Source organism: Giraffa tippelskirchi, chromosome 8 (genome assembly GCF_054371585.1).
Source record: "Giraffa tippelskirchi isolate mGirTip1 chromosome 8, T2T-mGirTip1v1.2.pri, whole genome shotgun sequence".
In the NCBI taxonomy this organism is placed as follows: Eukaryota; Metazoa; Chordata; class Mammalia; order Artiodactyla; family Giraffidae; genus Giraffa; species Giraffa tippelskirchi.
This window is the reverse complement of record NC_137282.1, coordinates 145,825,756-145,846,794: the sequence shown is the minus strand read 5'-3', so window position 1 is coordinate 145,846,794 and position 21,039 is coordinate 145,825,756. Positions and strand designations below refer to the sequence as shown.

The following is a 21,039-nucleotide window of genomic DNA, read 5'->3' as shown; positions in this document are numbered from 1 at the left end:
TCTTTGTGGAGGTGGAAGCAATGATTGATCTCTTAGAAGGAAGTTCTTGACTTAGTCAACACCTATTAAACTTGCACTTTGAGGGCTGAAATAGGAGAGATTGAATGACTTGATGAGGCCTGTTATCTGTGTGGAGGATGACTGAGAGCTTCTAATCAACCTTAACTTCATAAAATTGAAGAAAAAGGCTATTTAAACAAAGTGGCAGAAAGAAGAATCATTTCTTAAAACTCAGTCTCCAAATAATTATTTTTTTTCCTCTTAACTAGAAAGAAATGAAGAGGTAATTTAGTTTACCTGGTGGAGAGGAGGGATGGGTAGAACAACTATAGAATAACTTGCAAAATTTTTCAACCTGTGTCCATTCTCATAGTCCCAGATTCTGATAACCCTTTAACTCCAGGGTTGAGAATCACATGGCTTGAAAAATCTTCCTATTTATTTATTTTGCACTTACCTAGCACCTATGAACATGCTAGGCACTGAACTCTATTAATAGTAACCAGTTTAATTCTCATGACAACCTGTGAATGCTAAGTGTTGTTAATATCTTCTTAGGCATGAAAACATTAGCTTGGTCGAGGTGATCTAAGGTTACCCTGAAGCAAGGCCATGTGCGATTGCATGTTCAACCAATCTGCTATAATATATATATTGATTTCATATCTATATTTCTCACAATCAGAATTAAATTCCAAGTTAGATTTAAATAGACTGCATTGTTTTATGCAAAATATTTGCTTACTGATTCCATACTAAATTAATATGTGAACAGAAACAGTGAAAAATGTGTGTGTGGCATTTCACCATAAATTTAAGCTTATACTTTTTAAGCATTACTGGAAACAACTGTGTCAAAAATCTGACTCTCTCAATTGTTATCCAGTTGTGAGAAATGAATCTGTGCACTTTTGGCTTACCTTGAACATTCTGTGCCCCTCCATGTGTAATTTTGTTGGTGACAGTGATTAATTAGTTTTCCTATATGCCCCTTATCATTTCAGCACACACGCCTTGTGTGTTAAGCTGAAATGTGTATTTACTTAGAATCTTTATTGTCCATAGACCATCTGTTCTTTTCCTGCCATTAGGTGCTCTTAGGAAATCACTATTCCCCATCGTATCTTTCAACTGTGTTGTCATTGGCCTTTGGGGGCATTAAGGGATACAGTTCTCCTTCTACTGATTGGCAATCTCTACATATTTAATTTGTCGCTATATATAGTTTCCTACCTTAAAAAAATTGCAGAAGTTTTAGGTTTCAGATGATGTGCCAAGTGGTGAAGAGCCAGTGTCTTCTCCTTAGGCAGAACTAGCTCACTAATTGTATGTGCTTCTTTCAATTATTTCAATAAGTGTCATACTCTTTTTAAATCAAAATATATTCATACAGAGGAACAGGTAGTCTGCTTACTGCTCTTTCCTAGGAAAACAATTTTAAAAGGCTTGAATTGTTACAGAATACATCTTGTGAATCCTTGCTCCAATGACAAAATAGCAGTTATTTCCCCTTAACAAATTCAGCCTCAAATATCCATATATAATTTTAAGCTTTTTAGCATAGATTAAAATTCAATGAACATCCATTTGTCTTGGTCAACATGCCATTTTGTTTTTAAACAAATCACCTCATTTTCATGTACCAACAGTTGTTAATTGAACTAATCTATTAGCAGTGTTGCCAAGCACAGACTATTAAGTCAATATCTCATTTAAAATTAGTTGCTCTGATGTTGTGCACAGAAGGTCGTTCAAGTCCTAATTGTTTGTTTTCTTTTATAATTTTACTTTATTCTGTAATGTCCTTTTCATAGTGATACCACTTTGGGGAAATGGAGGTTTAGCTTTTTAACTACTGAAAAGCAATGTATGAAGACCTCTTAATTTCCAGATTTTAAATTTCAGCACCGTGATACCATCTGTGGCGGTGGTGGTGGTTTAGTACCCTAAGTTGTGTCTGACTCTTGTGACCCCATAGACTGTAGCCCACCAGGCTCCTCTGTCCATGAGATTCTCCAGGCAAGAATACTGGAGTGGGTTGCCATTTCCTTCTCCAGGGGATCTTCCCGACCCAGGAATTGAACCTGGGTCTCCTGCATTGCAGGCAGATTCTTTCCCAACTGAGCTATCTGTATAATCCAGCTAAAATATACATTCCTTAAAGTTTCTAGTAGTTTGTTTTTTTTTTTTTTTTTTGACAACCCTTTGAGGAAATGCCAGAAGCACATTCTAGATCTCATTCCTTTAGGACTGAGGTCTAGAAGGGCCTGCACAGAGATACAGGTGTCGTGCCCTGGAGGGTGTGTGTAAAGTAGACTCAGTCCCTTTGTTTCCTGTTGTTTGGGGTCTTACAGCATTGCTTTTACTCTGTGGTGCTTCCGCATCATGTCAATGACTTTCATGAAGGGCAGCTTTAATAAATATCCCTATAAAACTCATTACCTTATGTGCTCTTTATACCATCTGTATCACTGTTGCGGGCACCGTTCAGTTTCATCCCCTGATGCCTTGTTGCATGTCTATGCAGAAGAAATTGCAGGTCTTTGTCAAGAGGAGTGAAAACCCAGAGCTGTTAGTTTGCTGTGTCACAGACACAGTGAATTTTACTATGACTTGTGCCTGCCTTTTGTTCTGTAAGTTGAGAGGCTCAGAGCCCAGTGTGCATTGACCTATTTAAAAGGGTTCTGAGCCTAAAGAAATATAGGTTGTTGTATTCAGCCTTAATTGTGGGTTCATTTTCTCCCTTCTTTATCCTAGTTTACTCATTAAAAACATGGAGCCTCCCTGGGGGTCCAGTGATTAAGAATCTGCTCTTCCATTGCAAGGGGCACAGGTTCAATCTCTGGTTGGGGAACTAAGATCCCACATGCTGCTACAGCCAAGAAATAAAAGCAAAACAACTACAAAAAACAACTTGCTGTTCTGCATGAGCCTCAGCTCCCTTTTGGATTGAGGTGAAGTGAAGTCACTCAGTTGTGTCCGACTCTTGGTGACCCCAAGGACTGTAGCCTACCAGGCTCCTCCATCCGTGGGATTTTCCAGGCAAGAGTACTGGAGTGGGTTGCCATTTCCTTCTCCAGGATTGAGGTGGCTTTCCATTAATACAGTGAAATGTGAGATATGGTGGGAAAGGGCTCTGATAGGGATGTGCAGGTTGCTATGGAAGCACAGAGAAGGGGTGCCCCGCCCAGCCTGAGGGAGGGGTGTTGTCAAGGAAGGCTTCCAGGAGGAATTTCTAAGCATCATGCTTGGCACATAATAGGCCCTTAGTAACTGATGATATAATAAGAGATGGTATTTGAAGAAGCTGGCTGGGAGGAAAATGAGTGAGTAAATTTAGCAGAGAGAAGAAAACGCACAGAGGCTCAGAGTGAGGAGACAGTATCACGATTTGGGGAACTATTGTGGGATTATGGTACATTGGGAATAAAGGGTGGCAGAGAGGAGAGGTGAGAAGGCTGGAAGCCATATTGTAAGGAGCCTTACGGAGCTCACTAAGGGTTTACTTGTTTATATATTGTGTATTTATTTTTAAGGCAATACTGAAGGTGAGGAGTGTGGGAGAAAGGGCAGATTTTGGCGGAAAAGACATTTGTGAGTTCTGTTTTGATCGTGTTGAGGATGAAGCGTCTGCAAGGCCCTGGCTGAGACGTCCAGTAGGGAGTCATAGAGGTGTCTCTGGGCCTCAGTAGCCAGGGCTGAGTTGGTAGGTGAGCCACGCACAGCCTTGGCACAGAGGCACCCACCAGACACTGTCCCTCAGCTAATCGCTGCCCCTTCAGCTCTGTAAGGACTTTTCTTCTCCTACATTCATGACATTTGCCTCAATTTACCGTGAACTACAGACTTGTATATTCATCTGGCTATTGGTCATCTCCGTTGTATGTCTACTGTCTTATCTAAAACAGAACAGAACCTCTGAGGTTCTGCTAATGAGAATGTTATAGGTTGCGGCAGTGATCCGAGCTTTCTGAAAACTGTACAGGAAAACAAGGAGAAAACCATGTACCTACTCTGTGTCATGCGCTGTGCTTTGTCTTGGCAGCCACATCCGGTTAACTGTTCTAACCCATTTTTCAGATGAGAATCTCAGAGCTTAGAAATGTTATTACACTTGCCCCATATCATCCTGCTGATTTAAGGGTAGTCAGAGTGGAGGGCTCAACTCCAGATGATCCAGTTTCCAAGCCCTCACCCTCTGTGCTGCATCCATCCCTGGTATTCAGGATAGACCAGGTCACTAGAAGGAAAGGTCCAGGGAGGGTTGTGTTGGGGAAGAGCCTTTTCATGGAGGGTTTGCACCAACAGAGAGTTCGGTGTGTGGTGTCTCTGACTGCAGGCTAGTCTGTCCTTCCAGGGTTTTACTTTTCCTCTTAGTGAACTGGGAGGGACTCTAGTCTATGGTAGCAAATACACACCTCTTCAAACACTACGGCAAGCAATAACTAGAGCTGTAGGTGTCTGAACTGATGGGAACAAGCAGTAAAAAGAAAAGAGGGCTGCTGCTTCTGGAAGCAGCATACAGAACAGAGAACACACATGATCACCGTCAATTCAGTCCTGCCTACTTAGACCATGCTGCTGGCCTTAACTTTCAAGTGGACAGTTTTCCGTCTTGACTAGGAAAATTGGAGGGTTAGCCAAATACCTCCTGAAAATCAAGGCTTGCTAAGGAGGGAGTAAGTGGGACGGAATATCTTGGGCTGAAATCTGGGAACGACAGAAGTGACTTAAAATCTCAGGTGGGTAAGGAAGGAAAAGGAGCACAGAACTCAGCCTCAGACTTTGGATCATCTAAGTAGAAGCTGGCTAGACTCGAGAGCCTCAGTGATTTAATCTAAATCTCTTAATTATTCCAGTGATAGTTTAGAAACACTAATTGGGGTTGGCATGAGTTAATCTTCATTCTTTAGAATGGAAATTCAGAGAGGAAAGTGAAAAGTGCAAGTCACTCAGTCATGTCCAACTCTTTATGGCCCCATGGATAGTCCATGGAATTCTCCAGGCCAGAATACCAGAGTGGGGTAGCCTTTCCCTTCTCCAGGGGATCTTCCCGACCCAGGGATCAAACTCAGGTCTCTTGCATTACAGGTGGATTCTTTACCAGCTGACCCACAGGGAAAACCCAGGAATACTGGAGTGGGTAGCCATTCCCTTCTCCAGCGGATCTTCCTGACCCAGAAATCGAACCTGGGTCTCCTGCATTGCAGGCGAATTTTTTACCAACTGAGCTATCAGGGAAGCCCTATCCAAGTTCTCAGTTTCCCTAAACGTACCTCAGGGGAAACCACTGTATCTGCTGGAATTTGATATGAAGGATTTCTCATCTCAGGACTGAGGGGAAACCTTTATCACAAGCCTGTTCTTTAGTGAAATCAAAATATAAAGTATGTGGTTTAAATATATATATGTCTGTGTGTGTGCTGAAGAAAATCACTTGGCACTTCATATTGAAAATCACACTTGGAAATGAGACCAAAAATTTAACTTCCATGCTCCACATATGACTGCATTTCAAAATAATGCATCTGTAATTTAGAGAGAGTGACTTCGAGAATCCTTTCAGAAGGGATGGTAATCAAAGGAGTTAAACTGAGCATGTTCCAAGCCAGAACAGATTTTTCAGAGTTTAAGTGGTAGTAAGTAGTAAGTCTTCTTTACCTGAAGATCTATTTGAATTTGAAAGGTTAAGAGTTTCCTTCCTTCTATCCATCCATCCATCCATGAGATCTAGTGAGAACCAGACCTCCTGATTACTGATTGATTACTACAGCCCTCCAGTCAGAATCCTCTCAGGGTTTGAGATCCTCCTCTAAAATCACCATCCATTCTTTTTACCTGGTGCTACTGGAGTTTACCTGACTCAGGTTTTTTAAAGCAGTAAGGCAAATTGTTGTAGGATTTAACCTGGTTTGTGGTGGTTAGACTTGGTGTTAACTATTTTTGTCATCTACCTGGAGCTGATGTTCTGTGTACAGAACAAATGCATTACATTAAGCATTTTAAGCTTATTTTGATTTTTCATCATGATGTCACTGAGCTGGTATCCATTCTGAAGGAGAGCATTTTTCTCCTGTTTTCCTCATTCTTGCCTTCCATTATGATGTGGATTTTCCAAAAATCTAAACTTAAAATATCTCTCTTAAGTATAATACTCAGTGGGATTTTCCCCCATAGTTTATTCTTTTACAATAAAGATCATATGAAAATATTATTCAGCTTTTTGTGACTAATAACATTATGGTTAACGGGTACAATTAAGTACTTAAGATATTTTCCCACTTTCTCTCTTATTATAATGCTACAAGGGGCACGTACCAGATGCTTGTGTTAATAAGCATTGTGCTTCTGTGCCCATCAGCACTAACACTTGGTCTCCAGGTAAGAGATTTGCTTCAAATTGGTACCAGGTAGTTTCATTCTTTGGCCTACTCTTAAGAAAAATGTGTTAAATTATATCCATTTTCTAAAGAAAACATTCAAGTGTGAAATTTCACTTTCCCATCAGTTGTAAGATTAGTTAAATGAATAAAAAGTGAGGTGTTTCCTATTTCCAGGAGAAAACATGAGAAAAGATAAAGATTTAATTTTGTTATATTGAAAAAAAATTGTGCAGATCTAGAAAATAAGGAAATGAACCATGTTCATTTAAAAATAGTAGTTGACTGTCATCTTCACAGCAGTTTCTCATCAGTACAGCTCCCCGAATTGTTTTTAACATTATGAGGCCATTTTAACTTTTATATGAAATGAAATTCGGGGTATAAAAGTTAATGAGTGTGATGTGAATAGCTGGATTTAATACCACATTCAGTAGGAAATGTGGTGCCTCAGTAAATCTCTACACATCCTTCCTCCTTTTGTCCATTGATTTATTGCAGTTCTCTCAGAGTTATGGCTTCTGTATACCTACTCTTCCTAGATATTAAAGATTGTTGCTCTCCAGCAGTCATCATAGGAAGGATTAGGTATCTCATTTTCTCAGTAAGATTTATACTGCCTCAAACTTTAACAAGTAGACATGCATAAAAATTGCTTTTTAAACCACAGATGTGATGAGACTGTTTGGTTAGATATTTGAGGGTATATATTAATAATGACTGAGTTTGGGTTCCCCTGAACATTGGCACATCTGACAATCTGGTAGGAAATATTTAATTATTATAATCTAGTTCATTAAACAGGGATTACCCTCATCCATTTTTAAAGTGCACAGGAAAGCACAAGATGACACTAGGCTATCTTGAATCAAAAAGCAAGGATTGGCTCTAAACCCAAATCATTGCAATGGATACAAAATCCAGATCAAAATGGCTTCTGCTGGGATACTCCCTGCAACAAAAATAATGACAGTAATAGTTTAGGATACTTTGAATTAAAAAAAAAAAAGAAAACCAAAATGCTTAAGTGAATAGTAATACTGAGAAAAGAAGAGAGGATGGCACAGAGGATTTAGAAAAGGGAAATTTGATTCTTACAGAGGAATGGCACCTAAAATGTAGGAATAATGTTAAAAGTAGAAAGTGACAATTTTATAGCTCCCTTTGTATTCATTCGTTCAGGCCAGGGTTGTCAGTGGGGTTTACAAATGGGCTCATCCACATAAATTGAAAGTATCACCTTGTAGAATTAATATTAATTATCAAGAGACAAAGTACCTTTACAAAATACCAAGGGACAAGGTACCTTTCCAGCAGAAGAGTTGGGAGGTTCCCGCCCTACTGAAGTGATCAAATTTAGTGTCACTAACAGAGGAACAACTTGACCTGGGTACCACCTGTTGTCATCCAGTCATTCACAGGATCATTCATCTGGCATTTGTGTCAAAAAAGAAAAAATCATCTACCTGAATCTAATTATGGGGAACAACCAGTCAAATACTGAATGTGGGAAAGTCTGTGAAACAATTAGCCTGAATTCTTCCAGAAAGTCAGTGTCATGAAAATGGTTTTCATTTGCTTGTCTAACAGGCATTTAGATTGTTCCCAGCTTTTGCTGTTATAAGTCTAGTGCTTAGCAGTACTCCCTCTCCCCTCAGGTTTTCTCCTTGGGAATAGAAGAATGAAAAAATGGTACTGTTACTAACATTCATAATCTCTGCCAGTTATTGAAGCATGGGGGGGCATTGACTGGCACTTATATGCCAGGCTATGTGCTAAACACTTCATATTCATTATCTTATTTAATCTTCACAACTGTTTATTTCACAAACTAGAAAACTAGGTCTGCATTTGCCAAAACCTTGGCTGAAGTTCCACTTTGGCCATCAAAGTTCCATGATTCGAGTTCAGTTCTTGGAAGACAACACCTTGAGTGTGAGATGTGCTCTTGGGCAGGGTGACCTCTCTGTTCTCACTAGTCTTCCCCTTGCCCTGATGGGGAGACACTGAAGTCAGTACAGGTAAAAGAGTTCCAAAAGCTATGCAGAAGGAGTGGAAAACTATTAATCTTTGTTCCTTTGAAAAGCTGACATGTCTGTTGCTATGGTTTCCCTCTTCATAGAAACATTTTTTTGCTTGCCTGTCATTTTAGAAGTTGAACCAATTGAAAGGTTCCTCACCTTCACTTATAATGATCTCTAGGGGGATAATTGGGACAGAGCACTTGTCATGTTGAATTAACCTTTCACACAGAGGAAGTCTAAAATTACCTATGGGGCTTAACCATCAGCTCTAACTCTAGTATGTATGTATCCAGTGTCATGCTTGTTAGGAAGCTTTAGAGGGGATGTATAGTTAAGACAGGGGCAAGAGTCTTTATTTTGGGCAATTCAGGAATATTTGAAAATACATTTTTACCTTTTCTCCTTTCATTCAGCAAGGATGTTTTCAATCTAATTTAAGGTGTCATAAAATGAGATATTGGAGAAGGCAATGGCACCCCACTCCAGTACTCTTGCCTGGAAAATCCCATGACCGGAGGAGCCTGGCGGGCTGCAGTCCATGGGGTCACTGAGTCGGACACGACTGAGCGACTCCACTTTCACTTTTCACTTTCATGCCCTGGAGAAGGAAATGGCAACCCACTCCAGTACTCTTGCCTGGAGAATCCCAGGGACGGGGGAGCCTGGTGGGCTGCCGTCTATGGGGTTGCGCAGAGTCGGACACGACTGATGCGACTTAGCAGCAGCAGCAGCAGCAAAATGAGATATATTTGAAGAACGGTGCCTAACAAAATATGAAATTAGAAGTCTGAGGATTGAGACTTCTTTGGGATCTTGCTGATGGAAGCCTTTCTGATAAATAATACTGATGATAATAATAATGGTGGTGATGGTTATGGGAAGCTTTTTGCACACCACCCAACTGTTTGCATTTGCAAGTTCAGGTGTCCTGTATTTTCATCCACCTGCATGTTGAAAACAACTGACAAACACAGAATAATGAAGGAAAAAAGTGAGCCCTAGGTTGATGGACTAGGTGTGTTTTCAGGAAATTTGGAAAAGATTCCTCCCATCTTCATATGTTGTTTTCATAAATCCTGACATGCTGTAACAGAACTTTTTGGGTTTTGTTACATTTTTAAAAATTCTTTTATAAAATTTCAGAATGCTATGATGCCCTAATGACTGTTAGTAATGATGACCAATGAGGTTTTAAAATTATTTGAGAGATTTAATGTGAAATGTAAAGTGACCTAAATTCACACTAAGGTATACGGTACTATCAGTGTTAATGACACTTTAGGTCGGTAACTGTGTGAGACCGTGGCATCAGATTCTTGCCTAAAATGCCTTGGTGACTGAGGGGGAGAGAGAACTCAAAGCTGCTGCCTCAGAGTGGGCAGGATATAATGATGTAAAGACACCCCCCAAAAGGGAGGTTTTCACGTACCTGTGGGCACACTGCCTCCACCTTGTTGCTGGTACCAGCCCTGTGCCTTAAGCACCAAACCCTGCATGGCGTTTGCTAATGTTCATCCAGCATTCTGTCCACCATATGCCTTTGAGATACAATGTCTCCATTTCCCAAATGGGATTAATACCTTACAGGGTTGGTAGATGGCATTTTGCACACACTTAGCAGGAGGTAATATCTCTAAGAGTTTTCTGCAGTTTTCAAGCTGTAATTATGCTTATGAAAAGCTAGCCTTATGCTAATGATAGTTTGGCTTTATTCTTGCCTCATTCCTTTGCTGTGAAGGCTTTTTATGTAGCTTTTCTGTTTGTGTATGGTGTCTCTCCCTCCCCCTTCCTTGTAATGCTGCTGCTTTATCTCTCTTCCATTCATATTTTTTTTTCCTTTCTTTTTGCTGCATGGAGACTCTCTGCTGTACAAGTGTAAGTATTTTTTGGTGGCTCTGCAGATTCTGGCTGTATTAGTTTACATTCTTGTGCTCCATTTGCTTCCATGCTGCCTGGCTGATCTCCCAGGAGACTGTAGTGTCGTCATCCATCTGTGGATCTGGAATAAAACAGGCAGCAATTTAGAGACAAGATTGGATTTTACAAGATGGTTCAGCTTCGCAAAACAGGCAGTGAATTTAAAAATATTCTCAGGGATGTGCCTGAAAGCAAGCAGAGTGTTGATGAAGAGAGTATGAACGTTATAAAGGAGAAAAGTGCTTATTCCATTCATGTTTTAAAAAAGTAAACCATGAGTACTTAGACTTCTAACGTTTAAATTTCTAATTCTTGTCATATTACTTGTTTCCCAGATTAGTTGAAAATTGGCATCATAATACCTTCTTGTAACAGAAAAATTTTACTGATCTACTTTACAACTTTTAAAAATTTTCTTTTTAACCTCAAGGTAAAGGGAAGTAATTCAGGATTCTTGAGCTTGGAGTGAGAGGTTTTTGTTTTTTTTTTAATTCTTTGTACAAACTTGGTAACATAAACACAGAAACTACTCCATCCTATTTTTCTGGTGATAGAGACAATTTAACTCTCATTAAAAAAAATTAGTATGTCCAAGAATTATGTGTTAAATATGAGTTTAATAGGAAAAATATGTGTGGTGTTTATAAGGTTCTAATGGTAACCCTTAACTTATAGTAAAAGTGGGTATTGAATTACATGGAGAATAGGTATAAATCCATTATAACAATTGGATCAAATGAGTAAGATTTCCAAGCAGTATAGGTATTGTGCTGCTTTTTTAAGATGCTTTGAGAATAGAGCCATTCATTTCATTCACTGTCTGCCACAATGGGGATTTATTGATATTTATGATGTCAGAATAAGTCTATGTTTAGAGTCTTCCTTCTAAATTACATTGAAAGGATTTAACACATTGTTCCTCATATTTCCCATGGATGTAAACATTGAAAATTGCTTATTACTCTTAATATTCACTTTTAAAGACAAAGTAATTTTGTCTGGGCCTGAAGTAATAGTTGGCAGTGTTAATCATAAATTGATTTGTGAAGGATCCATTTGGCATATGTGCCTCTTCCGCTTCCACTGTTGATCCCCTTTATTTGTTGGGCACTTTGTGATTTCTCTGATCAGAAAATACTTAGGCACTGATAAATGACCAGGGAAGGGTAAATGAGGACTAAGAAATAGTCTGAGAAAAGTAGCCCTTTTATTTTGGTCCAAAAACAGAAGAGAGTAAATGCAAATCCAGATGGTAAAACCAGATTTTTTTTTCCAGGATTCAATTCATGTAACCAACTGGTGTGAGGAGGAGGAGGCAAGGGTGCATAGAAACCATGTTTCTGGAGAAACATACAATATGTGTTCCTAAATGTACACTTAGGTGGATAATTATAGCTCATTCTTATATTCCTCTTGTTTTAGTTTATATGTAATAGAACCATAGGAATAAGCCAGTAAGATTCAGCAAGTCCATATTGTCCATTAAACTGTTAAGGAAGAAACAGTTACAAAGAAAAGAAAGAAAAATATGTAGAAATAAAATTCCTTTTTTTTTCTTGTTAAACTTAAACCCATATTTATTCTTTCTCATGAAAGAAAGAGATGGTAAGTGTTCATCCATCAGAAGAAACGTAAAAAATCAGGTTGTATTCTTAACACCAAGTAGAAACCAGCCTGATTGCAGGCCCTGCACATTTTAGCAAAAGGCCATCAGCCTTGTCCAAACATGGCAGAAATTTAGAACTCACAAATGTGTCAAATATAAAGACTTTTACGCGAAATGCAATGGAAGTTATATTCTCTTGTAAAGAGCATATGAAATAAAGCAATGAAAATGCATGAATGCAAAGAATGCATGTTTCTGATATTCAGATTTCATAGACTAGGTTTTGAGGCACTGCAAAGCTAGACCAAGAAAGGCAAACTGGTTCCTTTGATTAAATGTCAACCATCAGAAATCCTAATGGTGATTTTGTGTGTTTCTCAATATGTCTATAAAATTAGATTGAGTTGAATGACCATTTATAGTTCAGCATCCATTTGTAAATGAGTTTCTATCTTTGTTATCTATTATACATATGTATTCTTATATGTAATTCTATATTTCTTTTATATATTTAAAAATTATGGTATGTTTGAAATGTCATTATTATGTTTTGCATATATTCGGTAATCATTATAAAAGCTAAATGGGGAAACTTGACCCAGATTATTTTTGCCCACAAACTCTCTTATAAATCTAATCAAAAGTCAGAGAAAAATATTGGAAAACATCTCCATGCTATGCATTTTTAAAGTACTTTCCTATTTATCTGTGACTATGTAAGTGAATTGGCTGGAAATTATATCCCAATCTACTTCTTGATCCTTCTGCCTATCAAGGTGTTGTGCACAAAGTGGATAGAATGCTAAAGAAGTTTTCATGACTAAACACAGCATGTATTTTGGTAGTTTGTGTCTCCTTCAAAATTATTTTTAGAGATTTCACTTAAGAATAGACTAGTGAGGCTGCCTTCAGCCCACTGCAAGGCCAGTTTTGGGGAGAACTACCTTGAAGCTGGATTCCTTTCCAGTTGCATTAGATTGGTTGTGTTTCTATTGAACCTGTAAAGCCTGATGCTGTATAAAAAGATATTCTTCTGATTGTCTACCTTTAAAAAAGAAAAAAACAAACAACAACCCTTGAAAGAACCAAATCAGCTAGTTTCATTGAATATTTCAGGAAGACCAGTCTAGATTTAAATTCTGTTGCTCATCACTTTTTAATCTCCCTTTTCTCTCAATAATAAGTAATAGCAAAAGTTTTATTATTAGAACTGGCATAGAATCATCAAAACTGTAAAGCTCTTTGCTTTAAAGATCAAAACAAGAAAATTTATTCTTTAAACTGAAGAAAGGTTATCAACCTTGTGGATTTTTTTTTTTGAGAAAGCTTTAGATGACAGACTACTAAGTGAAAGTCTACAAACGATGTTCTTTCAGTTATGTTATCTCTCAGTCTTCACCAATTCTAGTTTCTAGCATCAAACATTTAACATTCCTAAAAGCCATCCATTTGTGTACTGATAACAAGTAGTGAGGTAGGAGGGATGCTGGGCTGAGTTTATAACTGGCTCTGGCCCTGGCCCTGCGCCTGTTCACCAGGATGGGGGTCTTTATCATCTCTGTGACTCAGTTTCTTCATTAGGATTTGTCTGTGGAGGTGACGACAAAGGTCGCTTCCAGCTTTGACAGGAGTGATTCTGTTAAGGGAGATGCTGATGTCTTCCTTGGATTTGACTTTACACAATCAACAGTTGACACCAGTGCTAGAAAAAATGCTCTTAAGAAATTTCAGCCATGGTTTGGGTTTTAGTCTCTCTTTTTTAAAGAACAAGCAGGATCAAAGATGAGAAGTGACAGCAGATACAGACATGGCAACTTTCTTTGGTCTTTACGGTCTTCACCCATAATGATCAAAATTTTTGTGGTAGAAATGTGAAACAAAGCAGTTAAATAACTTAAATCATTAAAATGACAGAGTCTGATGTTGCTCACATCGCTATTGCTGTGATAGTGAACAGTGAATGGTCATGCTTTCAATTTTTAGCAACTGGTTTTTACAGCCTTTCCTTCTTACTCCTTGTATCCGTTTTAACATCCTCATGTGAAGCTGGTAGTTAAATTTATACTGTTTATTGTTCTTTTTAGCGATAAAAATAGAATTTTACTGATTATGCCTGGGGGAAAGAAGAAGTGGGCTGTATATCATTTGAGAAAATGACAAACATTTAGAAATGTCTCAACTTAGTCTTTGCAGTCAGGCTGTCAGAGGTCACTAGCCATCCTCTAAAAAAGTAAAATACTGAGCTTAAAACGATTGGTCCCTAATATTACCACCCTGCCCTATACCTGCCAGATGTTTCTAAAGTTTGGAGGTCAAGTTTTCTGGGAAAACTCTCTAAGTACTTTCTTTTCTTTATTAGATGACTCCTAAATCCAAAAGGAAGACTATCCACAGCCGAATGCTGCGGCCTGTTTCCAGGGCTTTTGGTGAGTATTCCGTTTTGTCAGTCATTTTCTTGTAACTATGAAACACCCTCAGCGAGGACCTCGGACCACTTCAAGGATACTTCTCAGGGATGCTCTAAGTTAAGAGGGTTAAGTGATTTGTGAACGGGTGTTTGCTATTCCCTGATAGACTTAAAATTACTTTTAGCAAATTTTTATCCATCTCCATGCAGTAATCTTCAGTCTGGGGCTTTGCTTTCTTTTAGAAATGGAATTTGATCTAGATAAAGCCCTAGAAGAAGTGCCTATTCATATTGAAGACCCGCCTTTTCCATCCATCCGACAAGAGAAGCGGAGCTCAGGGTTTATCTCTGACTTGCCTTCTGAGGAAGGAAGGAAGCTGGAGCACTTTACCAAGTTAAGACCAAAACGGGCTAAGAAGCAGCAATCCACACACCCAGCGGTAGGTGGGCTGGTGGCCCCTCACTGTCCTCCTCCAGGGAAAACTGCCGAGTCTTATCAAAGTGCCTTGTATGCGTGAAAGCTTGTAGTTAAGGAGATTAGAACCTCTACGTATGTGTGAGATTCACATAAAATATCTCACTTGGTGCTCAACACTTTCAGGAAAGAGAACGCTGGAAAGTTTTCAACCCTTTGTAACTAAGTTGCCCCCTTGAAATCTTTACGAAAATATCAATCACGTGGATATGATAAACAAGCTACTCTATAGAGTTGTATAGTGTATGGGAATGAAAAGATGGAAAATAAGTACCAAAGAATTGATTTGTGATTAAAAATTGCTTGCGTTTGATTCTGGAGGGCCCCCATATACTCCCCCACCTCCGTGTTCTGACCTGCGCTGGCCCCCTGGCTTTTGACAACCCACAAACCGGGAGGTGGAGAAGACACCTTACTGGGAGAACCATGCGAGTGGCGTGCCTCTCAACACCCTGCTCTTTACTCAGGGGAGGATGGACTTGTTTGTGCTAATGAGGCTTAACGCAATTGACCCCATGTCTCTCTGGTTAGTCTTTTCTCTCCTTTGCAGACAGACTCCTTGGAAAAATTGGTCTGTGCCTGTGGTGTTTTTTCCTCACCTTGCCATCACTCTACAACCCACCAAAGTCTGCATTCTGTACCTCTCCACTCTGAAACTACCCTGCTAAAGGTCACTCTTGACCTAACCCTGTGGACACTTGGCAGCTGTCAGCCTGTGATGTCAGCTGACATCACAGCAGTTACTTGACCCAGAAAGCTCCGTCCTTCGGGGCCTCTGAGCATCACTCTCTTTTCTATTCACCTCTCCGGTGATGCCTTTGCTGCTTCCCTCTGCCTGGCTTGTGAGCTTATTATTTGTCTGGGTGATGCCCTCTGAACCCATGGCTTCGGTCTCCCTGTTGTTGACTCCTGCCCCCTCTGCTGAACTCTAGCTTCAGATATTCACCTGCTTCCTGAACTTGAATGTCCCAGAACAACTCACGTTCAACAAATTCAAAACTAGGAGCCTTTCTCTATGAACCTGCCCTGCTCCAGAAGGAGCATCACTGGTGAACAAGCTAGAAACCTGGATATGATTCTGACCACCATCTCCCCACCGTCAGCCTCACCTGCTCCTCCCCTTCCTCCTCGTCATCCCTGTAGCCCTCGCTCTTATCCTGTGTTTCAAACCTCTAGTGATACAGCCTTTTGGTCATGGCTTCCTCTCTCCCCACTCCCTCATCCCCCCACCCTTAGCTCCTGGATGGATAACTACTCATCCTGGAGACCTCCAGTGAGGCACGACTTCTTCCAGGAAGCCCTCCCTGTCTCCACCTCTGTACTCGCACACAGATGGGGGTGCACGACTCTGCAGAAGGCTGTTCTCACATGCTGGCTGGGCACAGTGCACAGCCTGAGCAACCTTCCATGGAGGCCCCGCTCCCCCAGTGCCAGATGCTTTTATCCTGTTATAGCCCTCGCTGTACACTGTTTCCTAAGCATGGTCTCCTCCTTGTGTGAAAGCTCCATGTAGGAAGTGTGTGGTTTATCATCTATAGTTGTGTGTTGAGCACTTAGCATGAGTTTAGAAATAGCAGGCATTCAGTACTCATTGGATGATAGGTGGGTGACTGGAGTCATAAATGGAGAAAAGTCACAACCAGTTGTCCGTGTGGTCGGGCATTTGCTCACACCAGGTCCAGGGTGCTCGTATTTGGTTGCTCTCTCATTTGATTCTGAGTAGCTTGACATGGTTTCAGAAAAACAAATTTTAGTGAATTGTTTTCTTTTCCAGCTTACTTCTTAGTGCACTATTACATATTCTTTGAGGAATAAACTACTTTCTCTCTCTTTTTTTAAACAAGGGAAAAGCCTTTTCAGATAGGAAAAAGACACACCCCACACTCCACATTCTACTTGGTTTTGGAATAAATGGTTCCTCTGGCTCTTTCCTTGTGGAGAGTCATTAGTAGTACAACATATATTTGACACAAGGTTTAACTTTCCCCTTAAGTAGGTGACCCTGGGAAAGAGAATGTTTTTTCTTTTACTCATTTGAAAAAGGAGAAAGAGGGAAGCGAAGAAAGCTGTGGCAGAGTTTTGGTGGAGGAATGTACTCAGGTCTATTGTAGAGAGATCTTGACTTTGTCCACAGGAAAGCTAGGATTTATAGGGTCAGCACACCCCAGGGTGCTCCACCCTAGGGACGCTAGCCCCGGGTGTGTTGTCCTCGGATAACGGATTACGGTCCTGGGTCTGAACAGATCTCGCTTCTTCCCAGGGGCTTAGTGAATGTACACAGTTTGCTCTCCCTTGGATGCACAGTGAAAATATACTGTCTAATGGTTGCACAGAATTTGCAATTTTCAAAGTGCTTTCACATTGAACAACTCTGCGAAGCTGCCACACAGGCCCCATCACCTGCATTTTCCAGTGGAGAGTGAGAAGGTTGCAGTATTTAGCAGCAGCAGTCGTTTAATATTAGTGTTGTTTTGGTTTTGTTTGGACAGACTAGGTAGCCCCAGCCCACCCTAAGTCAATCTTAGCTTTTCTAGAGCTTGTCCTTGATGCCTATGCCCCAGTGGGCTTTTCTGGGTATCAGAATTCTCAAAGCCCAAGTCTGGAGGCTGTTTTTACTTTGAACATTTCTAATCCTAAATGTGTGGGTTTTTCCCCCTACACTGACTAATTCTTCAACTCTTTGGACACAACTGGCTGTCTACGGTTCAGTTCAATTCTGACTCCTCAAGTGAAGGGCTCTGGGGTACCCTCACTTCAGATACCAGTCCCAGGTCATCTCCTGTACTTCTGACCAACTGTAACTTCATGGAAGGTTTCCATGCTCCCTTCCTTAGCTTAGATAATTTGCTAGAATGGCTCACATAACTCAAGAGGAGATTTTGCTTACTATTACTGGTTTATTATAAAGGATACTTGTCAACTGAAATGAAAACACAGCATGAGACCTGTGAGTTTCAGTTCTCTTTGGAGTCTTACTGAGGACTATAGCCTGGGGACGGCCTCTCGGAAAACTGCTCCTAGAGGTGGCGGAGGTCAGCAGCAGTAGAAGGTTGCTGCTGGTCATGAGGTGCAGATATCTTAATGATTTTAGTATTTTTCTAAGTACGGGAAGATGCATGAAATTAGGTTCAGAAAATTTTCTCTTGAAAATATTGAACTATTTGAAGTCCTATTCTGCCGATTTTCCCGAATCACAGAGAGCCTCATTCCTGATCTGCACCCTGAACTCCTTTTAGGATATGTTGAGGGGCAGTGACTGCTGTGGCTAACGGCTTAATTCCTATAGAACCACAGGGCCAGTAACAATCTTAGTTGGCAGTTGTTGCCCATACTGACTAATGGGATGTAAATCAGAGATTCCCATGATCCTTCTTGGGTATGACTAATTGGTTATAGCAGCTAACACAGACATTACTTACTGAATTACCCATTTATTATAAAAGGATGTAACTCAAGAACAGCAGGCTTAGGGAGAGATGTCAGGGAGGGGCTCAGCACTTCCACGCCCTCTCCAGAACATCACACTCCCTGCATTTCCACATGTTCACCCACCCAGCAGCTCTCCCAACCTTGTCCTTTGGGAGTTTTAAGGGAGACTTCATTATTCAGTCATAATTGACTAATCACTGGTCACTGGCAATGATTAAACTTCTGGACCTTCTTAGCTCCCTAAAGTTCAGGGGTTGGAACTGAAAGTTCAACCCTCTAATCATGTGGTTGGGTCTCGTGGATATCAACCCCCATCTTTAGGTGGTTCCAAAGTCACTTCATTAATGTAACCAAAACACCTTTATGGCTCTCATCAGGAAATTCCAAGGGTGTAAGAAGTCTGGCCAGAAATGGGGATGAAGACAAAGTATATATTTCTTGTTATAGATCACTATATCACAACTATCTTCAAAAAGTTAGTTGAGGACCTTTCTCCTTTCTTTTTCTCCTCTCCTGTTTTCTGGAGCAGAGTTTGCATGTCATAGATTTTCTGTTTCTCTCCTGGACAGCCACCTGGGCCTGATGTGTTATGTGTGCACGTAATGCTCATATGTGGATTTTTTTTTAAACTAGGGATTTGATATCTTTTGTTATAGATCTATTGACAAAAAATTAATCAACAGTCAATCTAAGAAAGAAGTGAAAAGTTTTATTTGCAGCAACCTGAGGATTATAACCTGTGAGACAGACAGTCTTTCAGGACCATTCTGCTGTTAGAGGTCAGAACACAGTTACATAAGTTTTTGAGACAAAGGGTTATACGTCAGATGATGTACTGATTGTTCACACAATCCAGGTCTGCATGTACAAAGTGAGAAGTGGGTCATCCTGATCCCTTCTCCTAAGTAGGTCTGATTAAGGTAGATTAATAATACACTCTGGAGGGGAGAGAGGAGGTCCAAATGGGCAGAGAAAAATTTTATGTTTAAATTTTTCTTGTCTTACCATAATATATGAATTTTATTTCATCAGATCTATTCAGATTACCTAATTCTCCTTGAGACCATTTTGGTAATTTCTATTTTTCTAGGGTATTGTCCACTTAGTTCATTTAGTTGTTTCTAGAATTCTTATGAGTTTTTAATCTCTTCTGTATCAATAGCTCTGTCCCATTTTTTTCATGTCTAATATATTTTAATGCTTCTATCCTAATTTTGCAAGGTCTCATTTACTAAAAATGAAAAGTGATAGTCATTCAGTCATGTCCGACTCTTTGTGACCCATGGAGTTCTCCAGGCAAGAATATTGGAATGGGTTGCCATTCCCTTCTCCAGGGATCTTCCCTACCCAGGGCTTGAACCCTGGTCTCCTGCATTGCAGGCAGATTCTCTTACCATCTGGGAGTCTTTTCAAAGAATTAGCTTTACTATTCCTCTCAAGTTCATTAATTTTTTTTTTTTAATTATTTTACTTCCTTTTGGATTCCCCTTTTCCTGACTTGATTGCTTGGCTCTTCATGTATCTTATTGTCTAATATATGCGTATAAGATTTCATGATTATTCAACTCACTAATTAGCACTCTCTGGGTTTTTTGTTCAGAGTCACTAATGTACCTAATTGTTCTTCCTTCCTGCCTGTCTCTCTCCATCCGGCCTGTGGAGACATTAGGAGAGATCTGACAGCTGCCTTGTCAAAATCCAGGTGCATCTCCTCCGGTGTTGCCTTGATGCATTCATTTTAGTAATCCAGGCAAAGGGAGAACGGAGGGTGGTCTGAATTATCTTTAGTTTTCATAATCACCAGCTTATCTTCTAAGCATTCACAAATTATCCTTTTAGCATTTACTTATATACACACAGGCGATGAGAAATCTGCCCTCTTTCTTTCTCAGACACCAACAACAACCATTTCTGATTTTGTTTGCAAAATCCTTCCTCTGAGCACAGATGCAGTGGGTTCCAACCAGTGCAGGGCTAAGGTTTTCTGCGCTCCCTTCCCACCAGCTCCGCTCCCCATTTTAGTCTGAAATTTATTCTCTTTAACAGAAAAGACCAAAATCAAATGGAATTTTGAGAACTTCTGATGTCTGTATGTCCTTTCCTTTCATCCTACTGGAAATTGAGCTAAAACAGCATGTGTGTTTGGCCTTGAACTCCTCTGACGAGCCACCTGTCATTTCAGTCTTCAGTGTTTCTGCTGCTTTTCTTACCGGCTGCTGACACCTCTTACTTTTAACAGGTGCATTTTCAGCTGCATCTTGCTCAAGGTCTCCCAGTGATACTGGACTTCTCAATCTCTCTACTCCTAGTCTCTTTGTTTCTAAAATGACAGAGTTGGACTGGGGGTCTGTAAGATTCTGTAAAAACTGGCTGGTCCTGCAGGATGGAAAAGCAGACTGCTTTGTTGAGCTCAGCCTGCCTCCATCTCTGAAACCTGTTGATTGTTCATGTCCTCAGAGACCTTCTGTGCTAGCTGTGAATTGTTTCAAAGCAGCAAAAAGAAAAGGGCTGAAAGGAGAAATTGTACTCGTAAAAAAACTTTTTTTTCCCCTCAAAATGGGAAGAGGAATTTGAGAGGCAGCTTCTGAGGGGGAGTGAGGCTGCCCTGGGAGGATGCCCCAGGTTACCAGCATGCGTTCTGGGGTGACATCCTTGTCATCCATCAGTCGGGAGACCTAAGCAGGAGCCCCTCACACTCTGAGCCATGGTTTGATCTGGGACTAACCACAACCCAGGATAAGACTATCTTTCCTTTTCAGTTCAAAGGGTAGGTATAAAGATAACAGTAAATGATCAAGCAC

The 21,039-nt window shown here is 40.2% G+C and overlaps 1 protein-coding gene across 42 annotated transcripts in view; it reads left to right on the top strand.

The window, feature by feature from the left end:
* CARMIL1 (capping protein regulator and myosin 1 linker 1) overlaps nt 1-21,039 on the top strand; it is a 305,081-nt gene that overhangs the window by 262,688 nt on the left and 21,354 nt on the right. For all 42 annotated transcript variants that reach the window (XM_081522077.1, XM_081522066.1, XM_081522068.1 and 39 more), the window contains 2 exons: nt 14,287-14,353; nt 14,578-14,774. In XM_081522077.1, the coding sequence (XP_081378203.1) occupies nt 14,287-14,353; nt 14,578-14,774 (264 nt within the window). The remainder of the gene's footprint in view (nt 1-14,286; nt 14,354-14,577; nt 14,775-21,039) is intronic.